At 38.1% G+C, this 20,478-nt stretch overlaps 1 protein-coding gene across 1 annotated transcript in view; it reads left to right on the top strand.

Moving 5' to 3' along the window:
• The window catches only part of LOC132299450 (DNA-directed RNA polymerase III subunit 2), an 82,967-nt gene that overhangs the window by 36,939 nt on the left and 25,550 nt on the right, over nucleotides 1–20,478 (top strand). Inside the window, exons 20-27 of the mRNA XM_059796062.1 lie at nucleotides 3,306–3,422; nucleotides 3,539–3,619; nucleotides 18,792–18,896; nucleotides 18,998–19,078; nucleotides 19,168–19,299; nucleotides 19,389–19,433; nucleotides 20,163–20,240; nucleotides 20,305–20,444. Coding sequence (XP_059652045.1) covers nucleotides 3,306–3,422; nucleotides 3,539–3,619; nucleotides 18,792–18,896; nucleotides 18,998–19,078; nucleotides 19,168–19,299; nucleotides 19,389–19,433; nucleotides 20,163–20,240; nucleotides 20,305–20,444 — 779 coding nt within the window. The remainder of the gene's footprint in view (nucleotides 1–3,305; nucleotides 3,423–3,538; nucleotides 3,620–18,791; nucleotides 18,897–18,997; nucleotides 19,079–19,167; nucleotides 19,300–19,388; nucleotides 19,434–20,162; nucleotides 20,241–20,304; nucleotides 20,445–20,478) is intronic.

Genomic DNA, 20,478 nt, shown 5'->3' with positions numbered 1-20,478 from the left:
TGGCTGCCTGCAAAGCATAGAAACTTACTATCTAGAAGCCAAAGCAAGTTTTCTGAGCATGGAAGCTGAAAACTAATTCAAATTGGCATTAGATAATTTGATTGAAATGCTATTCATCCTTATGTTCCAAAGATGATAATCCTCCCTTATCTTCTGTGTAATTTTATTTGTGTTTTTTTTTATTTTTTATTTTTTATTATTTTATTTTATTTTATTTTTCTTGAATTTAGTCAAAATTTTCTAGCAGTTTGTTATTTTTGGTGAGAAGCAGGTACTAGTAACTTGAATTTATGCTTCTCAAATCTATTATTATTATTATTTTGGCAGCAATTGATTAATTTTGATGGTAAAGTTGTAATTGAGGTAGCGTTTGTGGTTATTGAAAGAAAAAATGTAGTATGGCACTTGTTATTTGAAAATGGAAGCAACTGCGAATTACATCAAGAAGCAACATAGCAGCACCAGCAAAAGGAAAAAATAAATGGAGATAGAAACAGCCACTATGGTCATCCAATGAGTTTTTAAAAAAATAAAGGTGAACCTCCCCTGAGGTTTGTCCAAATTACTCATGGATGAATCTATTTGAAAAATCTCTCTGATACCAATTGTCAGATTCAAAATTACTCCCATTTTATCTTCCTATTACAAAATTACTTCTCTCTTGTAACCTTTAAAATGCTTCACATTTTCTGATTTTGACCGATCATTTTACTCTCTCTATAATATATATATATCACCTCTATGCATCCAACAGCCACTGCCACCACCACCCTCTCCACATCTCTTCGTCTTGCCACCACCACTCCCTCCACAAATCAAATACACCATGGCTGTTCTGTTGTTGCCGCTCATGATCCTTTGGAATTTATTGATATTTGAGGGCCATGTCACCATCAAATAGAAGATTGCTAATTGTTACTCAGAAGTTACATCACTCCCATTTTATCTTCCTATTACAGAATCTCTACTATTTATATATATATATATATACACACACTATACACACACACGCACACGTATAAAAGCCTCACCTCCATTTTATCACTCCACTGTTCCACCCAAATTACACACTCATTTTCCCTATGTGACCAGAAAAGGACTAAGGGCTAGGGTTTCAGTAACTTCGTGGCTTTTAGACCTTCTCACTTCCCGATCTTGTACAACTATGGAGCTATCGAGCTGGCCATTAGCGAATAGATCATCTCCCTGGTAGAGCAGGTGGGTGAGAGAGAGAGAGAGGACCTATGCAGTGGTATGGTGGTGTTTAGTGTGGGGGTTGCTAGGTTAGGAGAGAGAGAGTGTGTAAATTGTCCAAAGAATACTTTTTGGTTTATAATTAGAGTGAATTGTTAGAAATTGAATAATAACAATTCAAATTCTTTGCTCTCTTTTTAGTTGGGGTATGGGGAGAGATTGTATTTCTTTGGATGAGATTATGGACTTTTTGGGGTTGTTTTGTTCATAGGTCTCCTTTTTACTTTTTTTTCGTTTTTTGTACAGCTCTTGGGACGCGTTCCCCTTTTGAACGCTTTCTAATACATATTTACTTATAAAAAAAATATATATAATAATAATAATAATAATAAATACACTTTTTAATTTTTATATAAGTTTCAGAGAATGAATCTGGGTTTAAGAGAAAATGAATTGGATGGACTAATTTTGTTTTTTGTTTATTTGTTTTTTTTTTTTTTCCCCGTTGTTTGTTTGTTTTTGTTTTTTTTTACAAGCAAAGGACAATTCTAATTTTTGTAAATTGATTGTACAATGGCCTAGTGAATCATATCATTAGGACACACAAAGAGAGACATAAAGAGGGTACACACCGAAATTAAATAACATATGAAGGTTGAAGTGAAAAATCTAACAAGGGATCTGAGATGTGATCTACTCGATGACCTGAATTGGGACCTTGATAAGGTTTAGACACAAGTTCCTTTCCTCGTCATATCCCAGAAGGAAGCCCAGAAAAAAGAATTGTCCACCTCCATACAGGTTTTGGATAATTACTCTGACCACCCCTATCATTAATTAGAGGTCAAGTCCATAAATTGGATATTTTTTTAAATACAAGAAATACCCGTACATGAAGTGAAATGACTTAAATGACCTTATTAACTATGTCAAATGACATTTGACCCAAATTTGATTGAACAAAAATACCTTTACTATACAAAATTAGTCCAGCCTACACTTCAGTTAAGCAATTGTAGAGAGAGAGGAAATTTTAGAGAGAGAGAGATCATGAGCTGTGGTACAGTGACGATGATTTTTCACTTGTGGGTAATTTGGACAAACCTCAGGGATGTTAGAGTCATTCACCCTAGAAATAGATATGTACTTTTTGTTAGAAACCCCCCTTTGGAGAATGAAATTATTAAGCGATCATTTAAAAATAATTCATATCCCTGTGGCTCATGCTTGCTGGAGTATTATTTTTTGGTTTGTTCGACGTTCAGTGGGTTATGCCACGGTCCTCAAGGGATTTGATTGACGGTTGGAGAGGCTTCAGTGTGGGGGCCCACGCCCGGGATTTTTGGAGGGTGTCTCCCCTCTGCGTTTGGTGGTGCATTTGGACGGAGTGGGATAGAAGATCTTTTGATGGGGAGGAATCTTCCATTGGGGCGATGAAATTTACTATTATTTGTTTTCTTTTTAGTTGGGTGAGGGGGAGAAATTGTATCTTTTTAGATGACATCATGGATCTTTTGGGGATGCATTCCCCTTTTGAACGCTATCTAATATACTTTTATTTATTAAAAATAAAATAAAAATTCATATCTGGAAGTGTGTCGGGTTTTTTTTTGTCAGCTGAAATGCTGGTTAGAAATTCTGCCCTTGGAGAAGGAAATTATTAAATGATTGTTAAACCTAAAGATAATTCATATCTGGATTTTTTTAAGGGGTTTTTATTCAGCTGAAATGCGGGGATATTGTAAATCTTCTGTTGAAGTTGTTGGGAAGAAATAGCATTCTGAATTTGTTTTCTAGGATCTGCACATTTTTAACTACATTGGCCTGCATTTGAATTGTTTTAGATTCTTTAACTTATAGGAATTCATTTCTATTGCACATTTTTTATAAGAAACTTCTATGACATCCATGACAATTAGACAACCACGCATTGTTGAGGTAAAAAATAGAAAAATAGAAATAGAAATCAAAAAACCTGTTGCTTAGCAGATGTTGAAGATTTGTAGAGTTAATACTGGTTTCATGCTATGCTTGTAAGTTTATTTTTTCGTTGCCCTTCCATTTTTATTTTATTTACGTATTATGATAACATGTGATGGTTATTGTATCAGTGTTACTGTTTGGGAGTTGAAAATTTGGAACTACTCTCTGGAGAAGAACTTCATACGCCAAATTCATATCTGATTTTATTGAATGGGCTTATTCTTGGCAAGCATCGGAGGCCACAGGTGTGCATTGATCCTTTAAGATTGACTGTTCTGTATGTCTCTGCATGTTTTTTACTAAAATTCTGTATTATTCATTTATTTGTCTCCTCACCCTACATAACTCACTCCATGTTTAGCATTTTGCTTATACATTGAGAAAGTTGCGAAGGGCTGGCAGAATTGGTGAGTTTGTGAGCATCTTTGTGAATGAGAAACAGGTATCTTTTCTATCTCATGATTTCACTATTTGCACTTGTTTTTGTAGTGTTTTATAATTTTTGCTTTCACTACATCTGTTTATTCGCAAAAGATTGACAAATAAGTTTTTGTTTTTGTTTTTTTGTGAATGATATTTTCTATAACAAAGGCATTTTCTTTATTTTCGGGATGATGATGCCTTTCAACATAATTTTTATTTATTTTTGATAAGTAAAATTGTATTAGAAAGCGTTCAAAAAGGGAACGCATCCCAAGAGCTATACAAAAACCAAAATAAAAAAAGGGAGTCCTATGGACCCAAAGAACCCAAAAAGTCCATGATTTCATCTAAAGATATACAATTTCTCCCCATAACCCAACTAGAAAGAGAACAAATAATAGAAAACTTCAATGCCCCAATAGAGAATTCCTCTCCATCAAAAGATCTTCTATTCTGCTCTTTCCAAAGACTCCACCAAACACAAAGGGGGGGTCACCCTCCAATAGTTACAACCATGAGCCCCCACCCTTTGGCCCCCCCAAACGTCAATCAAATCCCTTGAAGTCCTGGGCATAACCCATTGGATGCCAAACAGACCCAAAGTAAGGCTCCAGCAGTCATGAGCCACGGGACAATGCAAAAGACTCCATCATTCTTACATAAACAATCATTCTTACACAGACAACGCCGGTTGATTATAATTTGTCTTCTCTTTCTCAAATTGTCAAGAGTCAAGATCATGCCCTAAGTTGCAGTCCAAACAAAAAAGGCCACCCCAAGAGAAGCCTTCGAATGCCAAACCGTTTTCCACGGGAAATGGGAACCGTGAAACCCGGAGAGGCAGAGAAAGAAGGAACAGACCTGAAAAGTCCCCTGCGAAGAAGGCACCTAAGTCAAGGAATCCGAACCAGTACCATCTACCTCCTGTCTATACAAAAGGTCCAGCAAGCCAGTGACGTCATCCAACTCCCAATCGTGAAAGGATCGCCGGAACCGCACATCCCAAGACAACCTACCGCTATCGAGTCGGTAATAGTCAACTATTCTATCAACAACAGTCCTGAACAACCTTGGGAACAAATAAGACAATGGGCGATCCTCGCACCAAGTATCCTCCTAAAACTGGATGTCCCTTTTTTCCCGAACTCTGAATCTAATATACTTAAGAACTCAACCCATCCCTTCCCAATGGATTTCCACACCCCCACGCCGACAACAAATCTGACCGGCCTAGATAAAGTCATTTTGCAACTATAATCCTTGAACATGAATATATCTTATGCTTAAACATGATTGTCATGTCACACATAGATAAATGGTGCTGGATAAAATAGATCCCCAAAATGTATATACAAATTCTGCCTATATGTATATCGTTCATTAAATGACTATATTGAATGTACATTTTCTTTTTTCTGATTGATTTTGATCCACAGAGATATGAAGTAAAAAAATGATAAGTAGATATTATATTTGAAGAAAAGGTAACTAGAGAATACAGATTCATGCAGTGGACCCCTAGTAATTGTAGGGGTGGTAATTCGTGTTGGCGTGTTGTGTTCGTGTCGACACGAACACGATTAGGATCGACACAAACACGACACGATTAATCATGTCTAAGACCTTTGACACGAACATGACACGATTATTACACGTGTAACACGACATGACACGCGTAACCTGTTTAATAAATGGATCAAGACTTGACATGAAACGAAAAGACACGTTTAAGTTATTTTTGATACGAACACGACATTTTTATTCTACACTTTTAGCTAAAATGGTAATTTTTTACACGAACACGACATTTATATGACATGTTTAGTTAATCGGGTTATTCGTGTCATAATCGTGTTTATAGGGTCAAACACGAACACGACACGTTTAGTTAGCGGGTCAATCCGTGTCGACACGATTACGACATGAACACGATTAGCCCAAACCCAAACCCTCTTATTTCATGTCGTGTTCGTGTCGTGTTAACGTGTTGTGTCAAATATTGTCACCCCTAGGTAAATGTGATTAAGGTTTCATTGAGCTTTGTGAATTTGGGGAACCATAAAGTCCGCATGATCTTGTCGCGATCTATTGTCGAGGAAGTAACATACTACAAAGATTTATAGTTTGCTAGAGTTGTTCTTGGTATAGTTTATCCTTCTTTTGAATATGTCTCGTTCCTTATGGTTAAAGATCTAATCAAGAACTATTGATCTACAAATTAGAAGACATGAAGGGCTTATGTTGATGTAGGATAGATTTTAGTATTTTTTTAATTAGGTTTATTTATTTATTTTTATTTTATATTTTTAGATAGTTTTTAGTTTTAGGTAATTTTCTTTTATTTTTACTTTTCTTATATTAGATTTCCTTGTGTTTTTAATTTACTTAAGCATTTAATTTCCTTTTCAATATTAGGGATTTTTTTCTTTATTTTAAATATACATGTAATGCAAGAGCAAAAAATTTGAACCTTTTATCAATAATATTTTAGAATTCTATGCGAATTTTTTCTACTTTGTGGATTCAAAGTACCCTATCTTGTGGATTCAAGGTAACTCCGTTCCTTGAGAACGATATTATCGCTTCTGCTACGTCAGTTGGTATCAGAGCCTTGATTTACCTTGGCCTGATGACGATTGCTCGTTTTGGCAGCACTGTTGATCGCAGAGTGAAGGCTCTTTGGGCAGCCATGCATACTCAAGAACGGTTTGTAGCAACTGGTTTTGGGATTGGTGGCAACCAGGTTCATGGTTCAGTTCGTGTTTGCGCTGATGATGTGTCTCACAGCCAACAAAATAGGGATTATGTTCAAGTTTATCCATGTATGCGGATTATTTCGATAATGAGAAGATCAGATTTAGAGAAGTTGCGATGGATCGTCGTGATAGAAACTATAGATATCCGTACAATCGTAAGTTTTAGAAAGAAAACTAGATTTACTTACGTTTACTTCTAGTTTTTGTGCTGAGGATGTGTTCTATTGGCTTAATGAGGTCGAGTACTTTCTTGAGTATTTTGACATATCCGAACACAAGTAAATTCCTCTTGTAGCAATCATGCTTAAAAAGGCTTCAGCTTGGTGGGAACAAGTAAAGACTAACCGTAGGAAGCAAGGAAAACAACCTGTACAATCATGGGCAAAGATGAAAAGGTTGTTGATTGCTAAATTTTTACCACCAAGTTACCAGCAAATGCTGTACAACCAATATTAGAATTGCAATAAAGAGACTTAGTTTGTCAGCAAGGAGGAGAATAGTGATGATTTTTTTGAAGTAACTGGTCATTTTCAAGAAAATAATTGTGAAAAAAATTCTACTACAACTCTTGTAGCCAAAGATGATAAAGTTGCTCAAATTTTAGCCGTGGTAGATGTACTTGGAGAGACTTCCAAGAATACAACTTCGTAGACCACATTCTTCAAGGATGTAATTGATGGTTCAACAGAACCTCACATAGAACAAGAGGATGATGGTCATGAGCATTGCAACATGGGTCTGGGGGACAATTGCTATCCAAGTAACTACGTTGACTCAAATTTGATGGATTACAATGGCTCATAACTTATCAAACCTACTTTATTGGGGGAATGTAATACTGCAGGTGGAATTCAGGATGATCCTTTGATGTCCAGTAAGCATATTGGACAGATCATTGATCCTGGAAATGGTGCATGGAACCATATTTGAATGACAACGTTGATGACTTGGATAAAGATGCAGCCTCAAAAATTGATGGTGATTCCTTGTTGGTCAATGAAGTCCAAGTTGATGAATTAGATTCATTCAATGATGTGATACAAGAATTAGACCAGCAACTGTCGTCATAACCTGATTCTAAGTAATTATAATTGGCCTATTGGGTATCAAGTTCAAAGTATGATGGATTTTCGTATGTCAATAGATTGGATGATTTTGCAATCATGATCATTGGTGAGGCAAATCCGGAACATACCATGGTATATTCAAAGCGTGGATTTTTCAATATGTTGATTGGAAAAGGAGAACCAACTGAAGATGCCAGCAGACGTGACTTTTACCTTCAGTTGGTGGCAGCTTCCAAATTGGAATTAGTCAATTATTCCAATAAACATGAAAGGTATGTGGTTGCTAAGTTGGAAACTGAGCTAGTTATTAATACGAGTCAAGTGCAGAAAACACCCCTATAGTATGCTTATAGTGCATATCACACCCCTCGTGCAGAAAACTCCCCTATAGTTTCAATTTGGTGCAAATTGGTCCCACCTGACACATTTAAACTATAGTTTGACTAAATTTCCCTTATATACACATTTTACATATTATTTAAAGAAACGAAAGGAACAATGAGAGGTAAAATCGAAGCATTTTTATGAAAGGTTGAGATCAGGTTCTCAGTGGTACACAATTTTGTTCATACTCATGTATGATGAGCTAAACTTGAGGACGGGTTTTCTTTTAAGTAGAGGGGATTGATGTAGGACATATTTTAGTATTTTTTAATTAGGCTTATTTATTTATTTATTTTAATTTTATATATTTAGAGAGTTTTTACTTTTAGGTAATTTTCTTATATTTGTACTTTTCTTATATTAGATTTCCTTTTGTTTTTAGTTTACTTATGCAATTAGTTTCCTTTTCAGTATTAGGGGTTTTTTTTTATTTTTTATTTTTTTTATTATAAATATACATGTAATGCAAGAGCAAAAAATTTGAACCTTTTATCAATAATATTTTAGAATTCTGTGAGAATATTTTACACTTTGTGGATTCTAAGTACCCTATCTTGTGGATTCAAGATAACCTCGTTCCTTGAGAACGATATTATCGCTTCCGCTACGTCATATGTATAAGTCAAATTGTAAGATTTTAACTGTTATGTCTCCATATATTTAGCATTGCACTGTTACATTGCCATATATTTTGCTTTGCACAGTAATTGCCAAAAATCATGGCACTAAATTTGTTACCACTGCTAATCTGTTGTGTGGTTGCATCAGGTACCTTATATCCATGTTGAATTCTATCCCTCTTGTTACCTTAGTGTCCTTGAGCTTCATAGTTTGCTAGGGTTGTTCTTGGGATAGTTCATCCTTCTTTTGAATATGTCTCATACCTTATGGTTAATGATCTAATCAAGAATTATTGATCAACAAACTAGAAGACATGAAGGTTATGTATAAGTCAACTTATAAGATTCTAACTATGTTACGTCGGCATATATTTTGCATTACATTACTATACCACCATATATTTTGCATTGCACTGTTACATCACCGCCATATATTTTGCATTGCATGGTAATTATCATCGCACTAAATTTGTTACCATTAATAATTTGTTGTTGTGAGGTTGAATCAGCTCCCTCATAGCCATGTTGAAATTTTTTTTATTTTATTTTTTTTATTTTTTTATTTTTTTGTTAAGTAAGATTATATAAAAAAGCGATCAAAAGGGGACCGCATCCCAAGAAAAATACACAAGGCCGAATAGGGTTTCTATTCTCTCAAAGAGCCCAAAAAAATCGACTATCTCCTCTAAGGATCAATAATTTCTCCTTACAACCCAACAAAAAAGAGTGGTAATAATGAAGGAATAAATGACTCCTTTCCTTCAAAGGTTGTTTCTTTCAAGCCATAAAAAAACACCAGACGCACAGAGGCGTAGTCCTCCAAACAGCCTGGACTTGGGCCCTAACTATACACCTTCTCCAAGCCTTAACAACCTCTGGAAGACCTGGGCATAACCCACTGAACTCCAAACAAAGTAAACATCAAGTCCCAATAATCCCTAGCCATATGACAATGCAAAAGGAGGTGGTCAACTATCTCCTCATCTCTAAGACATATGCAACAACAATTGACCACAACTTGATTTCTTCTCTTCAAATTATCCTAGGTTAAGATTTTACCCAAGGCAAACTCTTAACATAGAAAATGGGAGAAATGGTTATTCTAATGTAATAACATAAGCCAATAACGACATGAACACGCCGTGTTGAATCTGCCCTCTTGTTATTGTCCTAACATGGTTTAATTACAATCTTTGCTTTTTATTTATTGTTTTATGTAATTAAGAGGAAGAGAATACTAAGATGAATGAGGTGAGCCTTGGTGAAATGGTAAGGTTGCTCCCTTGTGACCTCGAGATCACGGATTTGAAACTAGGAAATAATCTCTCTACATGCGGAGGTAAGTCTGTGTATATCTAACCTTCCATGGACCTTGCAATGGCGGGAGCCTTATGCACTGGGTTGGCCCCTTTTAGTATAATAAGATAAGAATTATAAGATGAATGGTGATGTTTCAATTTGATTAATGTATGGTAAACTAGAAGAATAAAAGTACCTTAATCAAAGCATTAACTTTCCATGGCTTGATAACTTAGTTGTTGTAAAGCATGAAACGGAAGTGAAGAGATAAATAAAACAAGTAGAACAAACAAATTTTATGTGGTTCAGCTACTAGGGCCTACATCTACGACACAAAGAGCCCAAAGGGCTACATCACTTTTATAATACTCTCTTAATTCATATACAATACAATGTTGGAGGCTCCTTTATATAGGAGAAGAAATTATGAGAATGCAAAAAATTAAAAAATAGGAAATAAGGAGGATTTTTCTCCACTGATTCCTCTAGTAACACCAAATCTTCAATAATAGGAAACAATATTAATTACTGAAAGATTTTCCTCCACTGATTCCTTCATTAAATCTTCAATACTCCCCCTCAAGTTGGAGCATGAATGCCCAACTTGCCATTGAGATGATGAGTAACAATAAGCGTGAATGATGAAGAGAGAAGACGAAGAACAATGCTTCCGAACACACCGACAGCCCAAGGCCCCAAGCAAGTCAACGAAAAACTGCTGGTGACATGGCAAAGGCGAGGACAATACTACTGAACACACCGGCAGCCCAAACAAGTTGATAAAAACTGCTAGAGACATTGCGTATGGTGGTGCATATGGAAAGAGAGGAATAACAGATGTTTTGAGGGAATAGAGGCGTCTATGGCATTCTTGAAACTTCATATCATTCGTTCCATTTTCAGTTGGGCGAAGGGGAGAAACTATTATTCTTCCGATGATGTTGATTTCTTGGACTCCATGGGTCCATAGATTCCTGTTTTGTTTGTGTACATGGGACGCGTTCCCCTTTTGAACGCTTTTTATAAATTTTTACTTATCAAAAAAAAAAAATTTGCCCGAGACTGGCAAAGACGAGGGCAATGCAACCGAACACACCGATAGCCCAAACAAGTCAACAAAAAATAGCTAGAGACACGGCAAAGGCGACAATGCTATCGAACACACCGGCGGCCCAAACAAATTGATAAAAACTGTCGGAGACGCGGCAAAGACGAAGACAATGCTACCGAACACACCGGTAGCCCAAACAAGTCAATAAAAATTGCCAGAGACACGGCAAAGGTGAAGAACATTACTGCCGAACAAACCGGCGGCCCAAACAAGTCACAAATAGCACTGAGAAATGCTTAGTAACATTTCAGATGCTAAGGGAATACCCCCAAAATAGGGGTCTGAACCTAAGAAGATAAATTAGGCTTTGTTACCATGTTGTAAAGCATAAAACGAAAGTGAAGAGGTAAATAAAACAAGTAGAACACACAGATATTACGTGATTCAGCCACTAGGGCCTACATTCACGACACAAAGAGCCCAAAGGGCTACATCACTTTTATAATACTCTCTCAATTCATATACAATACAATGGTGGAGGCTTCTTTACACAAGAGAAGAAATTATGAGAATGGAAAGAATTATAAAATAGGAAATAAGGAGGATTTTTCTCGAGGATTTGCCAGTGTCATTGTAGTGCGCAATGACGTCACTATGGGCGATTTCACCCCACTAGGGGTGATTTTTATAGCGATAGAGACTTATCTTTTTCTTTCTTCTTTTTTTGTTTTATTCCGCGATGAAATCTTACTTAGAAACTGCAAGGATTCCAAGAATTTCATTAACTGGGGATGTGAAGTCGGCTGTTCCGCACCGAGGACCGTCTTTGTATATCGATAGGAAGTCCGTCGGAGGGAGGAAATTAGTACTCTCATCTTGCTTGGTTGGTCATTTTGATAAGGAAGTTGGGGGCTGTGATCGTGTGGATGAATGGGTAGCGAAAGCATGGAATACGTCCTGTGGTGTGGGGGTTACTCCATTATCTAATTCGATGCTTCTTTTCAGGTTTCCTTCTCAGGCCGAAGCCCAACGCATGTTAAAGGAAGGACGACGTCACTGGGGATCTGCAACTCTACCCGATCGATGTGTGGTCTTTTAGGGTTGGATGTTGTGGCGTCCTTAGAGAAAAAGGACTCAAACAGATCCGGATGTTTGGGCTCCCCCTTCATCTATGGTGTTATGCCCTATTTGTTGAAGTAGGGGAGTTATGCGGCGGATTTGTGGGAGCTGTTGCCGATAAAACCAGGGATGCTGAGAGTGTTCGTATTACAGTGAGGATAGGATCGACTTGTCCGCAATTTGTGGTCATTAATGATGATACTTTCTGCTACAAGGTGGCGATTTGGGAAGAAATTGCGCCGGCGTTGGTTCCTTCAACAGAGAGTATCGAAGGCGGCGAAAGGCCTACTCATATGCCGGAGGAAGGATGGGTACGAGGAAGATCAAGTCAACGACACGCGCCGGTTATGCGCGTCACAGCTGATAATAATTACTCTACACGTGGCGCTTATAAAGTTTCATTTCCAGATTTCACACTATCCTTATCTACAAGGGTTGGTGAGGAAAATGGGCTGGGCCACCCAGATTGGCCTAAAGTTGATTTGGGCCGGAGGGGTTATGGGCAAACTAAAGCGTTCAGGCTCAAGCCTGATTTTGGGCCTAAGCCAGCCCATACTAAAAGACGGGTTATTAGAGGACCAAACTCAGTTTCTGTTTCAGTTCTTAATGACCTAGATCCAAGGAAAGCCCAGGTTAAAACTCAAGCCCAAAATCAAACTCTCTCCTCTTCTTCATTTTAGCGTCGGACTGAGAAAGAAAAGTGGAGACGGCCGGTTGGTTCAGCTAGTCGATAAGGTACTCGATGGGCTCGTACTAAAAAACAGAAATGGGTAGTACGCTCTCCTTCTCCTTCTCCAGGTTTGACCCCTGTTTCTCATCCTTAGAGCTCATCTTCTACCCCTTCTTCGAGTAAGGTGCTGGGAAATGGTGCAGGTGGAGTGGAGGATCGTTTGGATCAAAAGAGAGGTTTTTCTAAAGCTATTGTACCACGGGATGCAGAATCATCGTCTTCAATGTCCAAGTCCGGAAGTATTGATTGTTCTAACGGGGTGACAATTTGTGTTGGTCGAGACCTTCATTTTAAACTGAAAGATGATTTAGCCGTGACTTTACTTAATGAACTCAAGCTCTGTGCTGCTCTAAAAGGCTTAAATGGTCTACCTCCTGTGACTGGGACCAATTCTACCTATGATTTAATGAAAATTTTTATGGATGACACTGGAACAGAATTGAATTTGCAATTAAACTTGTATCAGAACAGTGCTGAAAGCAAAGGGGAGGACTTTGATGATCAGTCTCAACAGATTTGTCCTCTTGCCTGGGATGTTGATCAATCTAATGTGGACATTATGGAACCCTTAGCAACTGTGCACCCTTATTGCTTTGAGACAGTTAGCGATATGGGTATGGACTGGGTGTTGGATAATATTGGCGAGGTCAGCGAAGCTTTGGGTGTCTCCTCGGAAGGAGATGATGATCGAACGCAAATCATTCTTCGTGATATTGTGGAAGGAAACAATAATGTAGAGACCTTTAAAAGCACAAAAGTTGTTAAAAATAAGAAACATGCACATCAGAAAGGTGATTAGGAGGTTAAGAACCTTATTTCCAATATCAATTACGAAGGGAAGGATGGGGTGAATAAAGAAAGGGGAAGGACTAGAAGTGGGAAGCAGGGAGGAGGGGCACTAATTATCTTTGGTTCTCAATGAAGATACGAATTATTACATGGAACGTCCGTGGATTAAATGATCCGGACAAAAGAAAGGTGGTTAAAGTTGTTTTGAAGAAGTGGAATGCCCATGTTATTTGCTTGCAAGAAACCAAGTTGGCTTCTATTTCTGATGCCGTGGTTAGAAGCCTTTGGGGAAGTAGGTTCGTGGATTGGGAAGCTTTGAACGCTTATGGTACATCAGGCGGTATTCTTATTATGTGGGATCGTAGATGGATGTCTAGAACGAATATCTGGAAAGGGCTATTTTCTTTGTCTTGCGTGTTTCAGATGGAAGATGATAACTTCAGTTGGGTATTTTCTGGAGTTTATGGACCCGTTATTGATTGTGTTAGACCTGCTTTTTGGCAAGAACTCAGTTACATTAAGGATTTGTGGCCGTTGCCTTGGTGCTTAGGCGGGGATTTCAATTCTGTTCGGTCTCCATTTGAAAGATCCACAGGGGGGAGGTGGTCTTCAGAGATGACCCAGTTCTCTGACTTTATTGATGGTCACCTTCTTATTGACTTGCCTTTGGAAAGGGCAACTTTCACTTAGTTTAGTGGCAGAGAGACCCAGTTACTTTATCGAGGCTTGATAGATTCCTGATTTCTGGAGATTGGGAGGAGAAGTTTCTGGATGTCACTCAGTCAGCTTTGGTTAGAGTCACGTCTGATCATGTGCCCTTAGTTCTTGATTGTGGAGGCATGAGATCTAGACGGACTCCATTTCGTTTCGAAAACATGTGGTTGAGAGCTGAGGACTTCTAAGGGAAGGTCCAGTCCTGGTGGGAAGAAACAACGCTTACTGGCTCTAATAGCTATGTGCTTGCTAAGAAGTTTCAGACTCTCAAATCTAAGCTTAAGAAATGGAATAAAGAAGTGTTTGGGAATCTTGAATGGAAGAAAAATAGAGTCCTGGCTGATATCGCTGATCTTGATCGTCTTGATGAGACAGGGCAAGATACGGATTCTCTTCGCTCTAGAAGAGCGTCTTGTTAGGCGACTTTTACTGAGATTGCTACTATGGAGGAGATATCGTGGCGTCAGAAATCTCGGGCTTTGTGGCTTAAAGAAGGTGGCCGTGATACTAAATTCTTTCACAGACTTGCTCACGCTCATAGAAGATACGATAATATTGGGCGTATTCGTGTGAATGGTTCAGAGCTGTGGAAAGAAGATGAGGTGCGTGGGGGTATTGTTTCTTTTTATCAGCAGCTCTATACTGAGACTTTGGAATGGAGACCAAAACTTGATGGTTTGCACTTCAATGCTATTTCTATGCTGGATAGTGATATGCTTGAGGTTCCTTTCTCTAAAGAGGAAGTTCTTAAGGCGTTATCCAGTTGTAATTGTGATAAAGCTCCAGGCCAGATGGATTCACTATGCGGTTTCTTAAAGAGAGTTGGGAGGTGGTGCGTAATGAGGTAATGGGCACTTTTCAGGAATTTTATTCTCATGGCACATTTGAGAAATCATTAAATGCATCTTTTATAGCTCTTATTCCTAAGAAGAGCAACGCCTCTGACATTAAGGACTTTCGGCCAATCAGTTTAGTGGGGTGTATGTATAAGCTTATTGCCAAGGTCCTTGTTCTTAGAATGCGGAATGTTTTGGATGGAATCATCTCAGAGTCACAAAATGCTTTTGTTGGTGGTAGATAGATTTTAGATTCTGTTCTTATTGCAGGAGAATGTGTCGATTCCAGGTTGAAGAGTGAAGTTCCTGGTGTTTTATGCAAACTGGATATCGAGAAAGCTTATGATCACGTGAATTGGAAATTTCTTCTTTATTTGCTTCGGAGAATGGGGTTCGGAGATCGATGGATAAAATGGATTGAATCTTGCATCTCATCAGTTATGTTCTCTGTGCTTGTGAACGGCTCTCCTGCTGGTTTTTTTTCTGAGTTCGCGTGGTTTGAGACAAGGAGATCCTTTGTCGTCTTTTCTTTTTCTTATTGTCATGGAGGGATTGAGTAAATTAATGAAAAAGGCAAAGAATCTGGGTTACATAAGGGGGTTCACTGTTGGTAGAGATGTTGCTAACCAGATCGAGATATCCCATTTGTTGTTTGCAGATGATACCCTGGTTTTCTGTGATGCTGATATTTCCCAACTCAGGTATTTGAGGTGCATTCTTACATGCTTCCAAGCAGTGTTTGGTCTTAAGATTAATGTTGGAAAGAGTGCTTGTCCCAGTGGGGGAGGTCTCTAATATTTCCAATTTAGCTGCTGTTCTTGGATGTGGAGTGGGTGCCTTTCCACTCCCTTATCTGGGCTTACCTTTGGGAATCTCCTCTAGGATAGTGGGGACTTGGGATCCGGTGATTAACAGGTATGAAAAAAGATTGGCGGGGTGGAAAAATCAGTATCTTTCAAAAGGGGGGAAGGTCACTCTTATTAAGAGCACCCTCTCGTCCCTTCCCACATATTTCTTATCTCTATTTCAGATCCCGTGTTCTGTTGCTTAACGAATTGAAAAAATTCAGAGAGATTTTCTTTGGGGTGGAAAAGGAGAGGAGTTTAAGTATCATCTTATTAATTGGGAGCAGGTTTGCAAACCGTTGAAGTTTGGCGGTTTAGGTATTCGGAAGTTAGTCCCTTTCAATAGAGCCTTATTGGGGAAGTGGTTATGGAGATTCGGTAAAGAACGTCATCGACAATGGAGAAGAGTTATCTCGTGTTGTTTTGGGGAAGAGAGTGGAGGTTGGTCCTCTCGTCCTGTTTCTATTACCGGGGGCGTTGGCGTTTGGAAGTTCATTCGGAAAGGTTGGGATGTGTTTTCCACCCATATTCGGTTCAAGGTTCGTAATGGTATGTATGTTAGATTTTGGGAAGACTTATGGTGTGGTGATCAATTGTTGTCTCTTTCTTTTCCTCGTCTCTTTAGCATTGCCGAGAATAAGCATGCTTATGTAATTGACTGTTATCATCTTGATAACAGTGGAGTTACGTGGGATATGCGTTTTAGGCGTTCCTTTCAGGATTGGGAGATAGCTGAAGTTTGCGTCTTTTTGGACCTGTTGTATAGACAAAAAGATGTTGGCAGAGGTTGTGATGATATTTTGTGGACTCCCTCTTTTCATGGTAGATTCGAAGTTCGATCCATGTTCTTGTGTTTGTCTAATTTTATTGGTTATGAATTTCCTTGGAAGTGTATTTGGCGCTCTAAAGCTCCTCTTAGAGTTGCCTTCTTTGTTTGGACTGCTACTTGGGGAAAAATTTTAACATTGGATAATCTGCGTAAGAGAGGTAATACCATTGTTAATTGGTGTTGTCTTTGTAAAAATGATGGTGAGTCCGTGGACCATCTTCTTATGCATTGTCCTGTTGCATCTAATTGCTGGAATCTCATATTCAGTATTTTTGGCGTTCAGTGGGTAATGCCTAAGCACTCTTTCCAATTAATTAATGTTTAGAGAAGATGCCCTGTTTCTGGTCATGCTCGTGATTTTTGGAGGGTCGCCCCACATTGTGTTTGGTGGTGTATTTGGAGAGAGAGAAATAACAGAAACTTTGAAGGGAAGGAATCGTCTTTTGCAAACCTTAAGTCTTTTATCCTACGCTCTTTTTTCTGTTATTTCAGAGGCAGCGCTTGCTCCTCGATCGATGACTTTTTTGTTCTATTGGACTCTGTTGGTCCATAGGTTTAGCTTTTGCTCTTTCGTTTTTGTGTATTAGGGACACGTTCCCCTTTTGAACGTCTTTCTAATATATTTTTACTTATAAAAAAAAAGGAGGATTTTTCTCGAATGATTCTTCCATTAAAGGAGTGAAGAGAAATTAAACGTGTAGAACACATAGATATTACGTGGTTTAGCCACTATGGCCTACATCTACGGCACAAAGAGCCCAAAGGGCTACATCACTTTTATAATACTCTCTCAATTCATATACAATACAATGGTAGAGGCTCCTTTATATAGGAGAAGAAATTATGAGAATGCAAAGAATTAGAAAATAGGAAACAAGGAGGATTTTTCTCCACTGATTCCTCTAGTAACACCAAATCTTCAATAATTGGAAACAACATCAATTACTGTAAGATTTTCCTCCACTGATTCCTCCATTAAATCTTCAATATAAGTCAACATTTCATGATGGTGGCAAAGGTGGGGGATTTGAGTTTCTTTCTATTCCTTCAGCACAAAGTGGGTTGTTCTCAATCTTCTTTTCCGTGTCTCTTGATGTTTCTTTCACATTATAAAAGCAATGTGAATCGTGTCACTGAAAGGATCAAAAGAAAGTTAGGCAGCTAGAATGGCCGTTACCTATCCAAACGTGCAAGTTGGAATTTTTGTAGATAGTGATTGGGGATTTTGTTGAGGTGGCAATGTATGTACATTGATTTGGAAACTCAGACTTAGTTGACAGCGGGCAGTTTAGATAGTGAATTTTGCAGTAATGAGCCAAGAGAACGTGCTTAAGGGTCACTGTGACAAAGAATTGCTTAAAGCTTTTGAATGTCAAAGGGGGAAATCGGCCAATACAAATATGGTAAGCATTCTGACTTGGGTACAGAATGGAGTACTCCCTTGGACTTGCCAGCTACATACAGGATGCTATTATTGGGTAAATGCTACCACATGTGTTTTAGCTGACATGGAGGAGATGCCAAGCACAACATGTTTTTCAGAGAGTACACTGCTTTCCTCTCAAATCAGCTAAGAAGCAGCCTGCCACCCATGAAATCACAAGGATGAGGTCCATCACACTAACCTGAAACTTTAGCTGCCAAGGATCTTATAGGTCCAAGGTGTGACAATTGACAACATGTCACATTACTAACATGCTCGTAGAACTCATTGGGCCATATTCCCGAACTAGATAGGTGTCAATGCCTTAGAGCACTTGTGCCTTGGGGAGCCTTTCAAAGGAGGTGAGGTGTTTTTATATGTTTAGGACCAATTTGCACCATGTCGAGGCTCATTATCGAGGACAGTATTGCCTTGTTGCTCTTGGAAGTACTATGGGATTAAGGCAAGGATGACGATGATACCTACTTAGGGTTTTCAACAATAGTTTCAAAAACTTTAGAATGTTGTGATGTATTTTCTTTAAACTGTATAAATATTTTTAATAAAGATTTTTCCCCATATTTTATTGCTTCTCTCATGAATGTGACGGTAGATGAATTTATAATTGCTCCTAGTTTTGCATTTTGTTCCATTTGATAAATGTGACATTGATCTGGTTATTCAAAATTACAAGCGGACAACTAAACATTAAGAAAAAATGTCTTGCAGCGGTGTGTTTACATTGCTTCAGATGGAGGCCGTGTTTGTCGTCCACTTGTTATTGCTGACAAGGGTGTATCACGGATCAAGGAACACCATATGAAGGAGCTGTTGGTAATTGTCTTTAAAGCTATTTGCTCTTAGTAATTTGTTCTCTTGAAGGATGGAACAATTGTTTATTTTCTTGCCTGATCAGTCATTTGTTTTCTTTGAAGGATGGGGTTCGTACTTTTGATGATTTTTTATTGGATGGATTGATAGAGTATCTTGATGTTAATGAGGAGAACAATGCTCTGGTTTGTTCCGCCCAATTTTTTGTGAAATCTCTTCTGTTTTTTAAACACTTTATTTTCTTTGCAGTGGTTCATACTAATATGTTTTATAGATTGCTCTATATGAAGGAGAGGCTACTCCCGAAACAACTCATATTGAAATAGAACCGTTTACCATCTTAGGTGCTTGTGCTGGGCTAATTCCTTTTCCTCATCACAACCAGTCACCCAGAAATACCTATCAGGTATGTTTATGTATTTTCTCAGATTTCTTGGATCATGCATTGCGGTAAACGGAAAATTTTACTTTAAGCTTCTTTTGTTATTTTTATAGTGTGCAATGGGGAAGCAAGCTATGGGTAATATTGCTTATAACCAGGCAAGTGGTCTTTTGACAAAGTTTATGCTGTGTTCATTTTTTCCTTTCTCCAAGAATTCAACACGTTGAAGTTGTGTGGGTAATATAACATTTTTTGTAATGACTAAAATCTTTCTTGGTTTTTCTGTAAAATTTGTGTGCATGTGTATGTAAAACATAGTTTGTAGGCATTATGTATGTGTGTGTTTATATATATCCTGGGATTGTATGAAAGGATTCATATTGTGCTGTGCACCCTAACAACTGGTATAACACAAACCAACCAACCATCTGTTGTTATCTCAAATTCTCGAATAATTTGAAGGATAGATATTTTGAGCTAGTTAGTTTGGTCATAATAATTATGAGATTTTGCATGGTCAGTTTATGTGGTGCCCTTTGCCAATCCTTTTCTACATATGTTACTGTCAATTTGATATTTTGAATTTTGTGCCAATATACCTTCTAAATGCTTTATGAGCATGGATGTCACTGGCCATAATGAGTTGATTGCATCATTCCCTGGAACGTTTTCTGTTCCACCACCCAACATCATTTCACATGGATTTCCCCCTCTTCTCTAAGTAGTATGGAGCAAACAGAGATAGAATCAGTTGATTCCCAAAACGCGTTTAGAGATTGTCTATCTTCTATATATATATATATATATATATATATATATATATTATAACTGTACCACGGAATGCGTTTTGCTGTAACTAATTTGATCATAACATCTTGATTTTGTAGTTATGTCGGATGGACACATTAATCTACCTTCTAGTGTATCCTCAACGGCCATTGCTAACGACAAGAACCATTGAACTGGTTAGTGTGCTGAATGTTGGTGTCATACCCAATTTCAACATGTGAATTGACAAGTTCATTTCAGGTTGGATATGATAAGCTTGGAGCGGGGCAGAATGCAACTGTTGCAGTTATGAGTTATAGTGGCTATGACATTGAGGATGCAATAGTTATGAATAAGTCGTCTCTGGATCGTGGTTTTGGTCGCTGTATTGTCATGAAAAAGTACTTAAAACCTTCACCCCTAAATTTTTAGAGC

The sequence above is a fragment of the Cornus florida genome, unplaced genomic scaffold, assembly GCF_030987335.1.
Source record: "Cornus florida cultivar Cherokee Brave unplaced genomic scaffold, ASM3098733v1 CherokeeBrave_3.0.0_Hap2_Chr03, whole genome shotgun sequence".
Lineage (NCBI taxonomy): Eukaryota > Viridiplantae > Streptophyta > Magnoliopsida > Cornales > Cornaceae > Cornus > Cornus florida.
This window is presented reverse-complemented; position numbering and strand designations above follow the sequence as displayed.